Genomic DNA, 22,495 nt, shown 5'->3' with positions numbered 1-22,495 from the left:
GAAGGAGCACAGACTACTGTCGTTTCTTGTACAGTTCGTAGTTTTGGTAGCATGCCACAATGAGACTACTGCAGCTTATCTTTAAGTTTCCATTCATGAAGGAGATGTGTCCATCGGTCTGTTGATGTTCTGATGCAGTTTATGGTACACCAGTGTCATCGATGAATGTCAAAGCCAGGAGGTATGATGTCTCGAATCAGGTGTTTATTTTGGATATCCACATCGTACCACTAGTTTGCCAGCATCCTTCCAGATCTGAGTGAGAGTCTAGGTTGACAGCAGCGCGATCCCAGAATGAGGATTAGGACTTGAGTTGGCGGCAAGGTACATTGTTGAGGTCTTGGTTGCTGGGGAGGTGGTTGTCGTTAGCAAGAAAATGTGGAAACTCCCTTGTAGTTTGCATGTATATGCAGACATTTGGTAGCAGAATCTTTGCTAAAACAGGGACCAGGGATTTGTATTGGTTTCAGTGTCCCGATTATGAAATGCAATGAGTTAATTGTGTACGTGACAGTTTTGTGCATTTCACAGTTTTGTGTATGCTCTCCTGGTCCACACTGAAGTGCAGTGACTGCCATCAAGTAGATCATCAGTGAGAAGGTGGCAGGTCGTAGCGCATCAGCTAAGGTGCTCCAAGTTATTCCTATACGTTTTTGTAGGAGGCCAATTCTTCATTTGATCTTTTCATGTGGGGCTTGAAAATTTGCTTTCTATCCATGATAACCCCTATACATCTTGCAAGTGTGTTCATATTATGCTGAGCTACCACAAGACACATCAAGGTTGGCATCTGCTACATGATTGTTCAGGTGGAAAGTGCTTGTAGTGGTTTTGGAGAGATTTGGTCAGTCTCTAGTGACAGAAATATCTCTCCAACCATTAGATCAGCTGTTAGAGTATTGGCAATGTTCTCAAAGTGTGTGCCCTGTGCAGCGAGGGCTATGTTATCTGCATAGAGTAGACTCTCGAAAATTATCCGCGTGCAGTTTATCCGATTTGCGGAATAACCGCACACTTGAGAATTTGACGTAAATGAATAACTCATGCATTTTCCCTTAAGTCCAATTTAATAATCTAAACAGTTCTACATTGTTATTCTTGGAAATGTTCATGACAAGTCACGTGCTTAAACTGACCAAATATGTGCTTCGGTTAATCCGAAATACACTTGATCGCCACTACAGTACAGTAGTTGCATATCTTCACATCAGTGGGCAGAGCTCAATTGATATTGATTGGCGTGGCTCTATCATCCACTTAGTGGCTAAAGGCTTCTTTGCGGGAGCTCATAAAAAGCTGTCTCTAGTGTGGACCAATCGGTTTCAAAGACAATGCATATACTAGCAGATCATGTTTTTGTTTGCTTGATCATAACAAGTACGTGTGGTTAATGCAGACAGGATTCCTTGAAACAAAGGATTATGTTTGGTGTGTTAACATCTTAACACCTCTTTTAGTGCCAGAAAGGGTAAAACCTATTGTTATATTTTTATACGGGCAAGAAAGGTCCCATATTGTACCTGCTCACCCTGAGCAATAAATGCCCTGATAGTGCATTGTCTATGTGCTGTTCGCCTTTTGGCATTCTCTGGTCGAACACTTTGAGACTAGGCTCAAAAGAAAGCTGTCTCTGGTCTGGACCAATCAGTTTCAAAGACAATGCATGTATTATCAGAGCATGTTTTTTGTTTGCATGTTCACCACAGGGACATGTGGTTAAGGCAGACAGGATTCCTTGAAAAAAAAAGGATTCTTTTTGGTGTTTTATTAACATCTTAACACCTTGACTTAAAGCTTTCGTGACTGAAGGAATTCATATTCTTTGGGTCTTTCGGTAAAGTCACGTAGATATGTTCAAAGAAAATAACAAAAAACTATGATGTTTCGATCGCAACACAAGCGGTCGTCATCAAGCAAAGGAGTTAGCCTCTGAAGGCTACATTTTTATAAAGGTTTGGGGATGGGCATGGCCCAAGTGTATCAGCTGCAACCAGGGTCATGGGCAGTGCACCACTGCCAATGCAGCAACAATGACAATGCCACACTACTGCCAATGCAGCAGCTATGTTATTGTGAGCAGCAACAATGACAATGCAGCACTACTGCCAATGCAGCAACTATGTTAATGTGAGAGATTAGCATGTAAATGTAAGATCGCAGAGCTTCCGCCACGTCGGCGCGCGAGGTGGCTGTATTAGTGTGAGAATTTATTTTTACCTGTTAATGTAAAATCAGAGAGCCGAAAATTTCAACTAACATCAGATAGTAGGATGGAAACATCACAGTCAGTTATGACTTAAACTGGTTAAGAACGTCCTTCCAATTGTAATGCGGGCGTAAACGGCTTCGCGGATATGACGTCATGGGGGGGAGGAGTTAGGTCACGTGTGAGAGAGGGGTGAGGTCTTAAGGGAGAGATACCGGAAGAGACGGGGGAGTGTGGGAGATAGAGTTAGAGTGAGGCCACGCAGGGCGGAGGTTGGAGAGTGGCGAGATCGCCACACACGCAGAGTAAGACTCGGCATTGTCGGCCAGCGGTGACCGAGCGCGGAGGAACGAGGAGCAGCGGTGGAGCTGCTGTGAGGGCAGCCGGAGGACTGCACAAGGGATCTGCAGCGGAGCTGCAGGAGAGAGGAGGCTACGTGAGCGAAGGCAGCTGTGGAGTTGCCAAGTGGAGGGGCTCTGAGCGAGGGCCGTGTGGGACAAGTGTAAGAACCCAAATAAAGGACAACGGAGACAGACCCAGTGATCGAGTCCTTTATTACACTGGTGTCAGAAGTGAAACGGCATGTCAAAACAGCTCAGAAAAAAGAATATTCCTGCGCCATCATCTGCATCATCATCTGACGACGACGACCTTCCTCAGGCGGTGGACTTGCCTACGATGGAGGAGGAGATCCGTGCGGGAACGAGTACGGGTCCGGGAGTCCAAGATGTCGCCGCGTCGGTGGACCCGTCTGCACCAGAGGACGCGGATTGGCGATGGAGGCAGATGGCGGCGCAGCTGGAGACGCTGAAAATCGTGCTCGCGCAATTGTGCGAGCTCGTCACGCCGAGGACGGCGTTGGGGAGAGCCGATGGAGGTCCGCAGGTTGCTGCCTTGCCTCCGCTGTCGGCGCCATCGGCCACGCGGCAAGAAGACGCCATCTTGGGCGTGGCAGGAGAAGAACGGCGGGAAGCCGCCATCTTGCGCTCTCCGCGGCGAGAGGCCGCCATCTTGAACACGTTGCGATGCGACGCCATTTTGAATATGCCGCCTGGTGAGTCATCGGCTGAGGACGGTGCAACAAGGAGTCGCAGTCGTCATCTCACGACCGTTAAAGAATTCTCCATCGGGGGCGATTGGAGTGCTTTCGCCTGCAGATTTTTTGCGGCGGTACGCTCAGCAAGGTGGACGGACGCTGAGGCATTGGAGGTTTTACCGACTCTTCTCGATGACGAGTCGGTGAGATTCTTCCGTTCTATAAAGGCCGAGAAGAAGAAAACATTGAGGGGAGTTTTCGACGAGATGGCAGATGCATATGAACCACCGGATGATGCTCATCGCCGGTTTGTTCAACGTCAGCGAGCACCCGAGGAGTCGCCGGTGGCATACAGGGGTGCGGTATTGGAGATGGCCATGGCTGCATACCCGGAGACGGAGCCTGACCTGCTCGAACCTCTCATCTTGGGTAAGATGCTCGAGCTGTCCCGGGATTTGGGGATTCCTATGCCGGTGTGTGGCCACGAAAAGCTCACATCCCGGGCGGCCGCTAAATGTCTTGATGCCCAGTTCAACCTGCGCCGTTGCAAGCAAGTCACGGCGTGGACGGGGGGGCCCATCGTCGAGGGAGGTGCCACGGGTTGGGATCCCAAGAAGGCGGTGTACGTTCCTGACGGGGGGGGGGCCCGCAGGAGCTGACAGCCGCCTCTGCTCAGTGGTCGGCTCTCAGTAGGCCGGGGCCGCGAACTGCGCCGCCGCCACGGGAGCGTCGGGACGGGGGGCCTGCGGCGCGGCGCAACGACATCGACTGCTTCCGCTGCGGCCGTAAAGGCCATTATGCCAGGGACTGCTGGGCCCGGGTCCCTGGTCCGCCCCAGCAGGAGGCCTCGACAGCGGACGTGCCACGGAAGGATCCTCCAGGACAGGCAAGTCGGTGCACACCAGACACTCGGCAAGGCTTGACACCTCACTCATCACCGTTGTCGTGCGATCCGGGTGTTGTTAATAACGGGGGGAGGCCATCGACTGGGCCACGTCGCTCGGTAACGCAGTGGCGTAAATTGGCACGGCGGGTCGTCGCGGCCGCTACTGGTTCGTCCACTGTACCTGGTTCTATACAAGGGGTGGACGTGCGTATTTTAGTGGATTCCGGGGCGTCCGCGACCATTATATCGGATGTAATTTTCCATCTGTTGGACATCCCACCTGAGGCCGTGCGTCCGGTTTACGATTCCTGCGTCGCTGCCAACGGGGGTAGCATGGGCATTGTGGGCCAGGTGGACGCTCAAATATCTATCGGGGGAGTGTCGGCCTCGGGAATTGTGTTAATTTCGAGGTCCCTCGCGGTTCCTTGCTTGTTGGGAACTGACTTCCTGGCCAAGATGCCCATTCTAATTCGAATCAATCAAAACTGTATTGAATTACCGGGTGGGTGAAAAATTACATTTCTACCATCGCCCTGGGGGCGACCTGCTCCGGTCGCTCAGGTGCAGGCACTGTCCGAGGTATCTGTTGATATTCCCCCTGGCTCACAGATGCTTATCCCCTTGCGATATCAGAAGCCTGTACCTGGTCGTCAAGGTGCAATTGGGGTTTTGTTGTCACCGTCCACCACCATAACGGGCGGAGCGGCGCTCGTTGGGGCGCAAACTATTGTCCGGCCAGACCAGCAGCCGTTTCTGCAGGTGCTTAATGCAAGTACCGAAAATGTGTGTGTGCCGGCTGGTACGGTTGTGGCACATGCCACTACGGCGTTTACGGCACAAGATCATCTGGGCAGCCAGGTCATGGTTGGTGGTGTTTCAGGTCCTAGTACCGCAGATGATCGCTGGATCAACGAATTGTGTGGGGAAAATTCTTCCCTTTCCGGTGAACAACGTTGCGCGCTTCGTAAATTATTATTGAATTATTCTGATGTGTTTAGCTCCGACGATTTGGACTTGGGACGCACCTCGTTGCTTTACCATCATATTGACACAGGGGACGCTGCCCCTATTCGGCTAAACTCCCATCGGATGAGTCCGGCGGAGCGAGATCAGGTTCGAGGGGCAGTGGATGACATCTAACAGCCCATGGGGCGCGCCTGTTGTTTTGGTTAAAAAGGATGGCAAATTGAGATTTTGTGTCGACTTTCGAAAATTGAATAAAGTGTCTGTGGCTGATGCGTACCCCCTGCCGCGTATGGACGACTCCCTCGATGCCTTGTCGGGGGCGAAGTTCTTTTCAACGCTAGATCTCTCTTCGGGATTCTGGCAGCTTCCCCTTGATGAGCCCTCGCGGGAGAAGACTGCTTTCCGTACGCCGCAGGGGTTATTCCAATTTAATTGTCTTCCGATGGGGTTGAATGCTGCCCCTGCCACATTTCAAAGGTTGATGGAGTTGGTGTTAATGGGGTTGCAGTGGGAGACATGTCTGATATATTTAGACGATATCATCGTCTTCAGCCGCACATTTGATGAGCATTTATTGCGGTTGGAGGTGGTGTTCGCCAGCATGCATTCCGCAAATTTGAAATTTAAGCCTAAGAAATGTCACCTACTGCAACACTCCATGCGCTATTTGGGGCACATCGTCAGTGCGGACGGGGTGGCCACGGATCCGGACAAGACAGCATGCGTCCGTGACTGGCCAACCCCGGCCACGGTGGAGGATGTACGTCGGTTTTTGGGGTTCGCCTCATAATATCGGAGGTTTGTTCCGGATTTCGCGACGATCGCGAGGCCCTTGCACCTCCTTACGGGTAAAGGACGGAAATTTGCTTGGGGACCGCCAGAAGAGGCGGCGTTTCAGGGCCTGCGCGATCGACTGGCTACGGCACCGACGTTGGATTATCCTGACTTCGATCACCCCTTCATTCTGGATACGGACGCGAGTGACACGGGCATTGGAGCCGTGTTGTCTCAGTCAAAAGGTGGTGTGGAGCGCGTGGTGGCGTACGGTAGCCGGGTTTTGTCTCCCGCAGAAACCCGCTACTGCGTCACACGCAGGGAACTTTTGGCAATTGTTTTCTTTCTCCGCCAATTTCGACCGTATCTCTACGGTCGTTCGTTTATTGTACGCACGGATCATGCGGCCTTGCAGTATGCTCTCAAGATGGACCAACCATCCGGCCAGTTGGCGCGGTGGTTGGACACGCTGCAAGAATTTTCCTTCCAAATTCACCATCGGAAGGGGGTGCGTCACGCGAATGCGGACGCGCTTTCTAGGTTGCCGCAGCGATCCCCTTGCGCGTGCGCGTCTGGGACGCATAGATGTGCGCCGATTCAGCAACCCCCTCAGCCTGTTGCGTTGGCGGTCGAGGTGCCTGAAGCTCCAAAGGGGCCGGGACCGGCTGATGGGATTTTGAATCTTCCAAGGGCTGTGTGGATTCGGGAACAAATGTTGGATGATTCATTGGTCACGTTACGGAATCGGACTGCCGGAAACCGCTCTCCGCGATGGTCTGCTGATGTGGAGGGAAGGGTTACAGGAACGCTGGCGTCTGGTTGTACCGGCATCCTTGCGGTACGAATTGATTAGGACTCTGCATGGGGACACACTTTTTCATCTGGGGGTGCAGAAGACCCTATTGACGTTGCAGCGAGACTACTTTTGGCACGGCATGACAACGGATGTCGTCGGTCACGTTCGCGCGTGTCCCGATTGTGCCCGGCGAAAACCACCTAAACAACCATATGTGCCGCCAATACAGTCTATTCAGGTGTCTAGAGTTAACGAATTGGTGGCGTTGGACATTTTGGGACCCTTCCCGCCATCCGCTAAGGGTAATAAATACTTGCTTGTTGGGGTGGAGTACCTCTCCCGCTGGCCGATGGCCTGGCCTTTGCCTGACCAGTCAGCGGCATCTATCACAGACGCCTTTCTATTTGGGTATGTTATGGACAAGGGGGCGCCGGAGAGGCTCCTCACAGACCAAGGCCGGAATTTTTCTTCTAAATTGTTGGGGGAGGTGTGTGCGGCTCTTGGAACTAAAAAGATACGGACATCTCCCTACCACCCACAAACGGATGGTATGGTCGAACGGCTGAATCGGACTTTGTCCGCCATGTTGTGTCACACCGTGAGTGAAAAACAATCGGATTGGGATTTGCATATCCCTGGGGTACTCTCGGCATACCGGATGACGCCGCATGCGGCTACAGGATATTCGCCGTTTTTCCTTATGTACGGTCGCGAAAACGTGCCGCCAATGGATGTGCAGTTGGGAACTGGAGTGAAGGGACCTGCTAAGCCTCTTCCTGATTACATTCAGGATACCGTTCGCCGGGTTACTGAGGCGCGGGAAGGGGCCCGCATGGCTACTGCCAAAGCCCAGGCCCGGAACGAGCGGTGTGCTCGACGCTCAAAGGGGGAGTGCCCCTGGAAGGTGGGGGACTTGGCCTGGCTCCATTGCCCGCAGGTGCGGCCAGGTACCTCTCCTAAATTACACAAACCATGGCAAGGGCCGGGTCGCCTCATCGAGGTTCCCAACCCACAGTCCGCGCGTGTTCGGTTTGGATCTCGGCGTTGGTTCGTTCACACGTCGCGCTTGAAACCATATGTGGCCCCTCGAAACGATGCGTCATCTCCTGATGTTGCCTTGCTGGGGTCTGTTGCTACCGACTCATCCTTGCCTGTGCCTGAGCGCGGAGGAACGAGGAGCAGCGGTGGAGCTGCTGTGAGAGCAGCCGGAGGACTGCACAAGGGATCTGCAGCGGAGCTGCAGGAGAGAGGAGGCTACGTGAGCGAAGGCAGCTGTGGAAGTGCCAAGCGGAGGGGCTCTGAGCGAGGGCCGTGTGGGACAAGTGTAAGAACCTAAATAAAGGACAACGGAGACAGACCCAGTGATCGAGTCCTTTATTACACAATGATTGCTCAGTTTGTACCCATCTTCTTGGTTGAAATTGTGTCTGTCTATAAATATTGATGGCTTCATGAACGAATCTTTGTTGATAGCCAGTAGGCTTGCAAAGTAACAAAATTTAGGACCTACTTAATGATGGTAGCTATACCAAAATTAAAAGAGATCCCACCAACCGCCTCATTACAAAAACCAACAACATCATCACTGATTCGACATCTTTAATCGAACCAACCAAACGGTTTTCCTTAAAACCCTCCACTGCTAGGCCACCCAGATTGTATGGCTTACCAAACATCCATAAAGAAGGTACACCCCTTCATCCTATTGTCTCCACCATTAACTCACCGACCTACAAATTGGCCCGATTTATGTTTGAGATCTTACAATCGTTCACTGGTAAGACCACCACAGCTGCACTAAACTCAGCTCACTTGGTATCGTTAATTAAGGACATCTCACTATCTCCAGGTGATTTGCTCGTTAGTTTCGATGTAGTTTCTTTGTTGACCAAAGTTCCTGTACCTGACACCATTGCAATCATTGAAGATTTGGTTAAACAAGGACTGAATGCTGATGTGCCGGCCCTTGTGAGACACTGCCACACCAACACTTACTTCACCTGGAATGGAACATTCTACAAACAAGTTGAATGTACCCCAATGGGTTCTCCCTTATCTCCAGTTGTAGCCAATGTTTTCATGGAAAATTTTGAGACAGATTCCATCCAGGCATCCACTCTACGAACGTCTTTGTGGAAGAGGTACGTAGATGACACATTCGTCATCTGGCCACAGGGCCTACCAGCTCTGAACCAATTCCTCAACCACATCAATTCCATACACCCAAATTCAACCATGGAGGTGGAAAAGGATGGCAAGTTACCATTCTTGCATGTTTTAATCGAAAAAGAGACCAGATGGCTCAATGGGACACTGTCTACAGGAAAGTCACCCATACGGATGCCCACCTAAAACCTGACTCCCACCACCATCCCAGAATAATTCCCTCATCCAAACTCTACACCATAGAGCTCGTTGTATTTCCGACCATCACCACCTAGCCAGTGAACTGGAACACGTACACCAAGCCCTCAAGATGAATGGATATTCAAACTACACAATCTGTAAAGTTATCACCCCAACGGTTAGGAAATAACCATCCGAGGACCCAATCAAAAACCATCACCTTGCCATACATAGCAGGAGTCACAAAAAATATTTCCAAAATCATGAGCAAACACAAGATCCAGGTTCGATTTAACACAGCACGTAAAATTCGTGTTCTGATTCCATCTGTGATGGATGTGATCCCTGACATGCAATACCCCGGCGTCTACAAACTAAGCTGTGTCTGCGGCAGTAGTTACATTGGGGAAACTAAGTGACATGTCTTGGACCATGTTCGTGAACATAAGGCAGATCTGCAACAAGGGAGGACCAATACCTCGGCCGTGACTGATCATTGCTTGAATGCGGTGGGATCACACGAAATTGATTTATCCAAGACGAAGGTACTTTGCAAACCCACTGGCTATCAACAAAGATTCGTTCATGAAGCCCATGACCCTGGTTCCTGCTGATACACTTGGGCAACGCCCATCCCCAAACCTTTATAAACAATTTGCCTTCAGAGGCTAACTCCTTTGCCTGATGACGACCGCATGTGTTGCGATCTGAAACGTTGTAGTTTTTTGTTATTTTCTTTGAACTTATCTACGCGACTTTACTGAAAGACCCAAATCATATCTTAACACATGTTTTATTGCAAAAAAGGGGCAAAACCTATTTTTATAATGGTATCATGATTTCACATTGGACTTAAACAATAAACAATTTTTAGTTCATCAGGTAAGGCCCACGGAGTCATATAAGCCCTTTTTTCAAAAGCAACATGGCCACAAATGATCGCTCAACAAAGTGGCTAATCATGTGGAAATTTATAGCAGCCAACTACTCTAATTTCATGTTTTTAAATGTGGAGGGAAAAATCCACGTGACCCCGAGGAGAATATGCAAACTCCAAATATACAAGGGTCAGGGTCAGGATCGAATCCACAACCTCCTGTATACCAGGCGAGGCAGTTAACATCTCGCTACTGTGGTGCCCAGAGATCGCCAGTTTGATCCGCTGGCACGACAGTAGAGGCAACCGGGCAAGTTTCTCAAATCCCACTGCCTCTGCCCAGGCAGAAATAAATATGGCTGCACCACAATCAGTTGATCGGCACGTCATGTGCAGTGGGGTAAAATGTGGATACTCCCATCTCTTCCAAGATGTCTAACTATCATGGAAGAGTAGGCCGAGTACACTTTTCCAGCAGTGGCATGAGAATGTAATTCAATGACCTTTGCCACCACTGGTCTCTACGATGGCTCTGAAAATCAAGGCTGTATGGAGTCTTCAAAGAAGGCTGAGAACCTATTATTCATTTTATTATTAATTGGAACAAGACTACTACTGGGATTTGTACATGGGCAGGGGTTTTGTGTCCTGTGCTGCTGTCCAGTCAATGGACACTACCGAGATGTGGAATATTATGTACAACTTCAGAGGACAGTGCAAAAGTGACGAGGCAATTGTCTACTACACACATATACGGAGAGACCACAATGAAGGCCACTGTGTTTTAACATTCATATGTTCATGTATGTTGCACTTCTTTCACATGTTGTATCTATGCCCCTTTTCTCAAAAATTAATATTAAGAATACTTAGGGCAAATTTTTTTTTTATATCTATATATATATTTTTAAATTAAATAATGAAAACAGCCCCTACTCCTCACAAGCACACCAGGAATCTGTGAAACGGGGAGGGCTATTAAACGGCAAGACTTCGGAGCACAGAGAGGTCAGAGATACCCAGATGGACAAAAGGTCGATGGCCTAACCTTCCCAAGACGTCTGGAGATTCACGGATAACGTGCAGAGCAGAGAAAAACAACTGTTGCAACTCGCGTTTTCTTTAACGTTTTCCTTAACGAAAAGTAGAAACTTAACAAAAAGAATCAACCAACGGTATAAGACTGCAGCCTACAATAGGGACTTTTTATTATTAATTCCCTTATTTTACTCGTATTCACCGCATATATATTATTTTGTATTGTATGTTTCTATCTACATAACCTTACTAAAAACTAAAGAATACGAATTCCAGCAGTCAAGAAAGCTTAAGTGGAAACTTAGTTACACTTAACCTCAGGACATTAAAATATAACTCGAGTAAAACAGTGCAATCCCTGAATACAAATAGACAACAAACGTCAAAATCTCCTCAGCCACCTTTGTCTCCAACGGTCCGGCACAAACAGATGGCACCATAAATACTTAGGGGGTTAGAAAGGGTCGCGAGGAGGGGTCGGGAGGATGTCTGTTTTTTTTCGGTTTGTTGTTTCTCTCGCAAGAGATGCGCAGAGGGGAGTCACGTTTTTGAGTTTAAGCACAAACGCGCAGAAGTCTGTGAGCAGTCTGGTTCGAGTCGTGCTCAGTCTTGCAACTCGGCTTGCGACGCGGCGTTGCGACGGGGCTCGCAAGGGGAGCTGGGGCGCATCGTGCCTCGAGGAGAGATGGAACGAGGAGGGGTCGTTGGAGTCGCAGAAGTCTGATACCGATGGCCAGTGTCGCTTCTCGCAGAACGAAGTGGCGAGGTGTGGTTAAGTGCGAGTGAAGCTTGCGAAATTCCAGCTATCATTGTCGTGAGAGAACCTGAACCAGCGAAAACCTGAAGGAAGGGCGGGAGAGGCATCAGCGAGTGCCCGTATGAAGCTGTCAGCTGCACGCCAAAGTTGAAAGCAAGGAGAGAGAACGGAGCAGTGGAAATAGTCTGGCAGACAGCCCGTGAGGAAGAGGAGAGCGCCATCGAATGTGCCGTGTGTTTAATACACACACATATCGACCAACACCCGCTGAGAACAGAGAAGACGTCCAGCGGTGGCGGAGCTGTGCGCTATCCGACAACGGAATCATCGCGCACCACGACGCCACTCATCTAGCAGTAGAAAGAGAGAGCGCACGAGCAGCACGACCCAGGCGTCACCGAGCGTCGTGCCGACTCGTCATCCAGCGGTGGAGGAGTTGTTCGCTATCCGACGACGGAATCATCGCGCACCACGACGACGAACATCGTGCCAACGCCGCTCAATCTAGCAGCGGAGAGAGAGTGCACGAGCAGCACACCCAGAAGACGAGCATTGTGCCGACTCAACAATCATCCAGCAGTGGAGAAGACTGGAGCTGCCACCAAAAGAGAGAGAGAGAGCCATCGAATGCGCCGTGTGTTTGATGCACACACACACCGACCAATACCCAGTGAGAACAAACAAGACGTCCAGCAGCGACGACAGAATCATCGCGCACCACGACGGTGAGCGTCGTGCCGACGCCACTCATCAAGTGGTGGAGAGAGAGAGTGCACGAACAGCACCAAGCCCCCGGAACCATCAAACGCCAAACAACCAAGTTCTTCAAGGTACATCGTGCCAACGCCGCTAAATCTAGCAGTGGAGAGAGAAAGCAGGACGGGCTCGCTGCGGCCACGCCCAAGCGAGAGGGAAGCTGCTGCGGGTGGTATAACCCCTCCCCCACCCCCCGCAAGCTAACGACACAACTCCCGGCTCTAAAAAAAATGTAATTCATTAATATTGCAAGGAGACAACGCACACACAACATGCACACGAACAAGACTTTCAAAAAGTTATCTTTGTGTTTCGAAAAGGGTTGCAATTTCAAGTTTGTACGTTCAATAGCAACTGATCGTGCAAAGCAGTTGCTGCCGTCGAGTTACATGAATAAGAAATGTTTTAGTCATTTATTTTCGTTAATTGCATAATCTTGCCGATGAATTTAATGACGTATACTTTTGCCTTTGCATATTAGAGTGTCATATGTTGTTTAAAATTAAAATTGCTTAACACCAAGTGTTCGAGTGCTTCTTTCCCAGTCCATGCAAAACTGTCTTATTCATAAGAACTGTAACCTGCGATGAGATATGAATTTGGAGACCTAACATAACATAAACACACTAAGATAATCAATAAATGTTTAATCAAAGATAATCGTTATCCTGATTGATACAACTCTGGATAAACGAAACCAAGCCTAATTATCATAACTGCAAACATTAACATAATCACAACCATTCGCACAAATTACTACGATTATCTCCGCGATTATCATAATTCATGCATATAATTACATACATTAACATACTTGATGCGATTTGCGCATTTTTTTATATTTACATATATTTTTTATTATTTTTATCAAAATGTCATAATCCGGCATATACAACACACACCGTACATAGCGAACCATGCTAATCGAAGGTGTGTGTGTTGCACATGTATTTTGCAAGGGATGACCCAGGGAGGGCACATCTGGGTAACGTCTGCAAAGTGTGGCTCCAAGGCAGGTAGATGCAATAGGCTGATACATTTAAATTCAAGTCAGTCAAGTAGGGGATCGAAAGTTTAGGCCAGGAATTTTTGCTCTGTTTGTTTAGCAACCAATGCAGCTTCGCGGTTGAATGAGACAAATTACATTGCAGTTGTGGGTGTAGCTCTCACAAACGCTGTTCAATATAACAATGCTCAAAGTAGCCGGTCAGTGTGGTGCTTTGTTTCCAAACGTCACAGGTGATGTCACATTACCAAGTGGACATGCACGTGACTGCCTTACCTGTCTGTGTCACCGTACACAACCCGTGCTCCCCATTCCTTTGTCTCGTTCACTTGCTTGATTGCTCGTTCCAGTGTCTCCCTGGCTTTGTGTACAATACTATCGCCCACCTGCTCCCAGAGAACAAATAACTCGATAAAAAACTTCAATTAAACTGGAATAAAACTCAATTCTGAAAGGTTATACATCAGTGTATATTATTCCCGTGCTTGTTTGCTCAGAAATGCCTCACTTTATCTGAAGACCTTTTTCAGCAGTGCTACCAAGTTTTTGCAGGAGGGGAGATGTTTTGTCGTGTAATCCCAAACTATTAATCTGCGAGCAATTTTTCAGCATTGGGATGTTTGGCCAATGCTAGTTACATTGCATCTGTTTTTTTTTACTATTGGAGAGAAAATGGAGAATCCAGAGGAAAGCCATGCAGAACAGCAGGAGAACACACCTTCTCCACACAAAAAGGCACTCAAGTCAGGAATTGAACCCAGGCCCCTGTTGCTGCGAGGCACCCAATGGCCCTACGTGATGTGTAATTTCTCCAGCACGCCGAACTGCACCTCAACGCAGGGCATTCTCCCGGAGAAGTGGGCGGCGGTGTAGCCAAACGTGACATTAGCGATTAGCTTGAGCCCCAGCTGCCGCGCGTGCAACAGCCGCGTGAGCGCCCCGTCTCCATAGTAGTCCTTCATGCAGTGCTTGACCATGATGCGCGTCTGCAGGATCTCTTCCAGCATGCGGGGCAGCACGCCCTTCCTCACGGACGCCTGCACCGCAGCCCCACAGGTCACATTACCAGCATCCGCCTTTCTCATGCGCTTGTACCATAGAGCCCGAATATCATGAAACATGCAAACTACAGGATCCTGATTCATCACTGATGTTTGGGTTAGGCCACATAATTATTTGACCAAACCTGTGTCATTATGAATCCTATTATTATTCCACCATCTGAAACAGTTATATAATAATAATTGATCATTCTAATAACTACAGGGTGCTTAAAAAAAACAGGGAATTTTTGTTTCTTTCCCTTGCAGTTTACTGAAATGGCAACGAGATTGACTTTGGAGCAAAGAAGAAAGGTTGCTGCATGGATGGACGTCTTTCAGTCACCCACGGTGGTTGGCAACAAATACAGAGAGCATTTAATCTGCGATCCACCTTCAAGATTGACCATTTACAGTGTTTACAACAAGTTCGTCAAAACCGGCGCAGTCGCTGATAATTACAAAGGGAATGGCAGTCGACCACGGACAGGCCGATCCCCTGCAAACATAGCTGTTACACAAGAAGCTTTATCGCGTCGCCCAGGGAAATCAAATAGACAATTCAGCATAGAATGTGGTCTTCCCTGGGCAACGATGTAGAGAATCTTGAACAAGGACCTGGGAATGTAGACATATCTTTTGCAGACTGTGCAAGCCTTATGTCCTGCAGATAAAGCCGTTCGTGTTGAGGCTTGCAAAATATTCTTAAGAGATGAAGAATTTGGAATCTGACACATGCGGTAATGACAAGGGTGGACATTAATAGAAGGCGAGTTGTGAGAAAGGGTGCGTGGCCGGGGGCGGAGTGAGGGGCACCCTGGGAAAAAAAGGAGGCGAGAGGCAAAGTCCGAGGCTGCCGTGGGATCAGGGTCGACTGTCTTCACGCCGTCGCTATCTTCGCATCGCCATTTTCCAAGTGGCGGAGCCTGTGCGATCGCCGGCCACCACTTTCCACGCAGCAGAGCCCACGCAATCGACGGCCGCCATTTCGCCACCGACCCAGGTGGCTGCGGAGTCGACTCCGTACCCGACGTCGCACGGGGGAGCAGCAAACCGGCCAAGGCGGTTGCCTCCCATCAGGGGGTCTATGGCAGTGGGAGACGATTGGGCCACCTTCATCAGCAGATTCGAGGCAGTATACTTGTCCGTCGCATGGACGAAAGACGAAGCTCTGCGGGGTTTGCCGATGACTCTCAATGACGACGCTCTCGCAGCGTTCTGAGCCATCCCAGCGGAAAAGCAGGCCACTCTTCGACAGGCGTACAGAGAAATGGCGGCCATCTTTGGTCCTCCATTCAACACGCCGAGGAAGTTCCTGCAGTGGAGGCGAGGGAAGGCCGAGATGCCCCTCGCTTACCGCAGCACACTGATGTCGCTTGGGCAGGCGGCTTACCTGCGAATGGATCAAGTGGCAATAGACTCCCTGACGATGGAAAAGTTGTTGGTGTTAGCACAGGAGATGGGGATCGTGCTGCCCGTCATCGAGGAGGTGGGTGGCCAGATGCCTGCAAGCCCACGAGAACATGAACAGGTGGACCCAGGTGGTGGTGTGGTCAGGTGAGCCCGTGTCGGACGACCGCCCGATCAACAAGGAGCGCCATAAGGCCGAAGGAGGATCCAGAGCTGGGGAAGGAGATGGCGGCGGCGCAAGGGTGGCCTTAACGGCGAGGGGACACCTCACGACGACCTCGAGGTTGGGGTCCGAGGGAAGAGGCGACCCCTCCACCGCACGGACCCTCCCTCTCCTGCTTTCGGTGCGGACAGCCGGGACACATGGTGCAGGGATGCCAGGATGACGCCCGGCCATCGACGACTTCACTGACATCCCCCGTCTCGCCGACGACCGCTTCCCAGCCCCAACAGGCAAGTCACAACACACCGACACTCGGGCCCAAACTACCACCTCACGCATCTAGGCCTTCGCGCATTCCTTCCGTCATTTTCAGATAGAGGCATGCGTAAGAGTGGGTAAATTGAGATGTCGGGGCCCATATTAACTTTAAAGACGCTGGTGGTGCCTTAGCTCTTGGGGACTGATTTTTTAGCAGGATGCCTCTAAAAAAATTGACGGATCAAGGATGTGTCGAGATTCCGTCGGGACAACGGTTGTTCTTTTTGGATTCCCCATATATAAACACTGTGGCGAATGGTACAGTTCAGTCCTTGGCAAGGAAATCTAAAGAGATTCCGCCAGGCGTGCAAATGTTAGTCCTCTTGTGCTACCGCAAACGCCTTTAAGTGGCTGACCCCAAGGCGGGAGTGCTCCTTATACCATCTACCACATCGACCCGTGGGCGCAGACAATCCTTCGGGTGAATCAGGAACCATTTTTGCAGGTCTTGAATGTAGGTCTGGGCACAGCTGTGATATATTTAGTGAAGTTAAATTTGATATTCAGCGTACTCCCTTGCTGCAACACCACATCAAAACGGGCGACGCAGCTCCTATTCAGCAGAACTCATATCCTCATATCGGTTGAGTCCTGTCGAAAAGGAACATGGATAGCAGGTGGTGGAGGAAATGTTGGCGGAGGAATATAATTTCACCATCAACCAGTCCTTGGGGAGCCCCTGCGCTGTTGGTCAAAATACAGGATGGAAGCTTAAGGTTTTGCATCGACTTTCGTAAATTAAACAAAGTCTCAGTGGCAGATGCTTATCCGCTTCCACGGATGAACGATTCTCTGGACGAGTTAGCGCGCGCTCGGTTCTTCTCCACACTGGACCTATTGTTGGGGTTTTGGCAACTTCCCTTGGATGAGTCATCTAAACCGAAAACAGCATTCTGAACGCCTCAGGGACTGTTCCAATTTAATTGTCTTCTGATCGGATTGCATTCGGCACCTGCCATTTTCCAGCGACTTATGGAGTTGGTCCTGGCGGGACTCCTTCCTCATTTAATTAGATGACATCATCATGTTTGCTGCACATTCGAGGAGCATTTGCAGAGGTTGCTGGCAGTGTTCTCCAGGGTACGGTCGGCTAATCTCAAATTGAAACCCGCTAAATGCCATTTGCTACAAACCTCAGTGTGATATTTAGGCCATATTCTTAGTGCAAAAGGAATAGCTACGGATCCCGACAAAAAGGCATGCTTACGCGATTGGCCAACCCCCAAGTCGGTGGGTGAAGTGCGCAGTTTCGTTGGGTTTGCGTCATATTACCGAAGGTTCATTTCGCAGATCGCGACGGTTGCAAAACCTTTGCATGCCTTGATGGCTAAAAACCAAAAGTTAAAATGGGACAAAAGGAGGCCGCGTTCGTTGCACTGCAAGAACACCTTTCCAACGTGCCTCCTCTCGACTATCCGGAGTTTTCCCTGTCGTTCATACTAGACACTGATGCTAGTGACCTGGGCATAGGGGCTGTCCTGTCCCAGGTGAAGAAAGGGTAACGGACCATGCGGCCCTCCAGTACTCTCTGAGAGTGGACCAGCCTTTCAGCCAGCTCTTACGCTGGTTGGAGAAACTCCAGGAGTATTCATTTTGGGTAATTTACCGCAAAGGTATAAGGCACTGTAATGCTGACGCATTATCCTGCTTGCCTCTGAACGGAAGTTGTGCATGCTCGTCAGGCGCGGGCCGGTATAAACCACCTGCGGCTGGGTCACCGTGGGTCGTAGCGACTTTGAGTGACCTGCCATCAGCCGCGGTGGTCAAACATAGGGACAACACGTTTGGCCTCATGTATGCTGAATGGAACCAGCTACAGATGGAGGATGTTTCCTTGTTGAACTTGCAGTGCCGCGCCGAAACTAACCAAAAAAACCCCAGGCCTAAGGGAGTTTCACGGTTCGTCCTTTGGGATTGCCTGCTGATGAGGTGGCAGGAGGTTTTGCAACATCTATGTATTATGGTCCCCACCTCCCTCCAAGGTAGGCCAATATGGGCAGTGCACAAAACTAAGTTGATGCACCTCGGGCATCGAAAAACTTTGCTAACCCTCCAACGGATGTCAAACGATGTCCACGATCTGATCAAAGGTTGCACACTGATTGCGCGCGCCACAAGCCACCATTGAAAAAGTCTCAACCCCCGTACAGTCCATCACAGTGTCCCGAATAAAATAATTGGTTGCGCTTGACATCCTGGGACCTTTTCTGGCTACGCAAAAGAGGAATAGATTTATCCTGGTTGGGGTGGAGTATTTTTCCCGGTGGCCAATGGCTTGGCCATTACCTGACCAAGTGGCTGCATCCATTGCCGATGCATTTTTGCACGGCTACGTGAGGGTCGGAATTTCTCATCCATGCTGCTACGTGAAGTGTGCAACATTGCTGGGTACAACAAAGATTAGAATGTCACCATATCATCCTCAAACAGATGGTATGGTGGACCGCCTGCACAGAACCTTGACATCGATGCTCTGTCAGGCATTTAATGAGGCGCAGACATATTGGGACTTGCACGTTCCAGGAGTCTTGGCAGCATACAGGATGGCCCCACACGCCGCGACGGTATTCTCCCCATTTTTCCTCATGTATGGGAGAGAAAACGAACCCCCCATTGAGGACCAATTGGGTATGGCCTCCGGAACAAAGAGAGCAGCCATGCCCGTTCCCCTGCAGGTTACGCTGGGTCATATCTATGAAGGTTGAGTTGGCTAGAGAAAACACTGCCAAGGCACAAGCTGCTAATGAAAAGAACGAGGGGCGGTATGAGCATGTGTTTCCATGGGCAATCGGGGACAGGGCATGGTTATACTGCCGCTGGGTAAGTCCCCTAAGTTACATTTGCCATGGCGAAGTCCCGTCGACATGGTAGAAGTCAAGCGGCCACAGTGTGTGAGAATTCAGATGGGACACCGCCGTTGGTTTTTCACCCGTTGCACCAGCAACCATATGTTCATCCCCCTATAAACAGCTCACCCCCAAGCCCTGTACGGCCGATGTCTGATGTGTCTGATGAGCCGGGGCAATCGACCAAGAAAATTGTGCCTCAGGAAAAATGCATTGTGCCGCCCACAGTTTCCAAGTCCCTGAAGTCTGGGGAAGCACAAGAAGCCGCCACGTGCGATGGACCGCTGGCTGGAGCCTGGTCAAATTCTTCCGAAGAGTCCAGAAATGAGCCCACCCCTTCAAGGCTTTTGTGCGAGCCCCCATTCCCCAGAGGCACAACAATCTTGCACAGAGCGATGGCCCAGTGGTCAAGGACCCGGTCAAAGTGTTTGGGATTCCACCAAGTAGATCTCCCCGGGTCATTGCGGGTTGTTTTTTTTGTATATGCAGTTCGTTTACCCTAACGATCGTCAGGCGTTGGGTTATTTTTATATATATGCAGTTCTTCTGCCCTAATCTTTGTCGGATGTCGGGTATTTTTTAAAAATTATTATTACGCGGTTCTTCTGCTCTAACGCTATAAATTGTTATTAAGAGTCGAAACGGCAGATTTTTTTTTAGAAGGGGGGGGGGGGTGATGTAGAGACAGTGCGGGTGCAGGGACAATGCGTTGCTTCGTGGTCACGAGGAGTAATTATTACAGGGGTGGACATTAATATAGGGCGAGTTGTAAGAAGGGGGGAACCATCTGGGAAGTTCAAGAACGGGCTAGAGAGTTCCAGAAAGGGGGCATGGCCGGGGACAGAGTGAGGGTCATGCCGGGAATAAAAGAAGGCAAAAGGCAAGGTTCAAGGCTGCTGTGGGATCGGGGTCACCGGTCTTCACGCCGTCGCTGTCTTTGCATCGTCGCTGTCTTCGTGTCGCTGTCTTCACGTCGTCGTTGTCGTTGCTGTCTTCGCGTCGTCGCCACTTGCGTGCCATCCCTGGCCCAAGTTATCTGCGTGTCATCCCTGACCAAGTTATCTGCGTGAAGCGCCCTAAATAAGAAATAAAGAAACCCTCTACAGTTCGTGTTATCCAAGTCATTACGTAAGTGTCAACATTTTTTTGAAGCACGCTGTACTAAAATATCCAGGAAGCAACGCTGAGTCATAAGACTCTTTTTTCAACAGGATCCTGCATTAGGTATTTATTGAAAACTATTTTCAGTCAATAAAAGATCAGTGTTATCCAAATGGGAATAAACCTGAGCACCCTGAGAAACCCCACGCATGTGAGGGGGCAACACTCTATCCATTACAAATAGAAACCGATGGCGATTAGTCCACTTACTGTACTGCCTTCTAGCCAGGGTATGGCACCTTCTTGACACCCACAGAAAGGGAGTTTCACAACATCTGTGCCGATACACGAACCCTCCGACTCCACCGTGCAGGATTAGAGGCCACATGCATAGCCACCACAACCTGGCTAACAAACTGTCATCAAAACAAGTGTTTAATGTCTCAATTATTGTTTCAGCTCATCAGTGACAAGATGATAAAAAAAAGTGTGCATTAGATACTTGTGTAATGTGAGGATATATCTGGGTTGCTGATGGATCACACCTCGTTACGATGATTGGCTCTACCGGTCCTGGCCCATAGCCAATGGGGGGGAAGTCTAGGGGCGTGGCCCTGACGTAATGGGAAGGTGACATCTGTAAGTAGAGGATTGGATCTGCTGGCTTTAGCCACAGCCAATGGGGGGACAAGTCAGGGGCGTGGTCCTGGGAACGTACGATGGAGTCTAGAAGATTCCATAGAGGTTAACCAGGATTGGTGGAAAGATACCACGTGACCCGGGTATTAAAAGGGCTGGAGACGGACAACACGTGGTCAGATCTGGAACGAACGGAGGGTGAGGCCACGCTGGAGCGGGGTCCAGGCTGCCACGTGGCCGCGCGTGTGTCTCTCTCTCTATCCCTCTCACGCTGTCTGTCAGCAGCGTGAAGGAGTAAGATAGGAGTGTTGTGAACGAAAGACAAATAAAGACCGGATTTAAGAAGTCGCTTCCACGACCTTTATTACACTTGCACACATGAGAATTACTCTGTTTAGCTGTGTAAGGGTGGTGGAGAGTCTTAATGACACAGCTTTGATTAGACTTATGTGGTTGAACCCAAAAATCAACTATGAATCGTAACAATGGCTGTGAAAGCCTACTTGTTTTCGTTATGCAGGTTCTTACCTTGACAAACGACACTCTGTTGGGAGAGATGGTTAGCTTATTCCTCAAGCTGGACAGGAGGTCCGGTGGAACTTTCAGTGATGTGCAGCCAAATGGAAACTCATTGTTGCTGTTAAAAATGAAAACCAGACAAAACCACGACAATGAGAATGCAACTGTGAAGTTGAAAAAAATGTGAGGGAGTCATGTTCGCAGTGGTGTACAACAATCACAGGATACCAAGTCAGCATTTATAGCGATGGTGACAATTCGTTTTTTAGGCTGATGTGCTAAAATAGCTCTACATCCATTAATCAAAAATTGAGATATAGTCTACTTCAGTGGAAACATCTCAGACATTTGCAACATCACTCCTACAGCCCTCAAATGGCTCAACAACCTCCACATCGACATGGAATATTGCTAATCACCCGCCCCTACGAGAGAAGAATTGTACTTCACCTGTACTATTCTCCATTCAGCACTGCACATTTCCTGTCAGGTTATGCTTTGTATTTAACAGATTAGCAAATGCTCAACACTCAAATTGGTCATATATAAATTATAGCGGGAAGTACCCGGCATTTCCCAGACGAAAAAGACACACACACATCGACTTAGACCCACACACATAGACATCGACCCACACACACACATGGACCTACACGCACACACATATGGACTCAAACACATACATCGAGTTACACACACACCTCGACTTACACAGCAATCCCCGATGATGCCACAACTAGAGCAATTTTCTCCCTCTGGCGAACTTTAGCCAGGAGCAGGTTGAGAACAAAGTTCTTCCCAGTACCGCCAGGTGCATCAAGGAAAAAAAAGCCTCCATTTTTAGTCTCAATGTCTTCCAAAAATTTCGTGTAGGCTTCTCTTTGTGCATTCATCAGTTTTGGTTTATTTTCCTCAATAATTTTAAGAAGCTGTAAACCACCATAGGATATTTCACGTAGGATTTCTTGAGCAAGGGCATGCAGGTTGTCCCTGTAGGGTGTTCGTATTCCCATAG

The 22,495-nt window shown here is 49.4% G+C and overlaps 1 protein-coding gene across 1 annotated transcript in view; it reads right to left on the bottom strand.

Annotated features, from left to right (window-relative positions):
• REV3L (REV3 like, DNA directed polymerase zeta catalytic subunit) overlaps positions 1-22,495 on the bottom strand; it is a 360,686-nt gene that overhangs the window by 10,586 nt on the left and 327,605 nt on the right. The window contains exons 25-27 of the mRNA XM_078855676.1: positions 21,490-21,598; positions 14,275-14,481; positions 13,721-13,830 (exon numbers count right to left, since the gene is read on the bottom strand). Of these exons, the coding sequence (XP_078711802.1) occupies positions 13,721-13,830; positions 14,275-14,481; positions 21,490-21,598 (426 nt within the window). The remainder of the gene's footprint in view (positions 1-13,720; positions 13,831-14,274; positions 14,482-21,489; positions 21,599-22,495) is intronic.

This window comes from Lampetra fluviatilis, chromosome 4, assembly GCF_964198595.1.
Source record: "Lampetra fluviatilis chromosome 4, kcLamFluv1.1, whole genome shotgun sequence".
Taxonomy (NCBI): domain Eukaryota; kingdom Metazoa; phylum Chordata; class Hyperoartia; order Petromyzontiformes; family Petromyzontidae; genus Lampetra; species Lampetra fluviatilis.
Note: the sequence above shows the minus strand (reverse complement) of the source record. Positions and strands in the feature narration are given on the sequence as shown.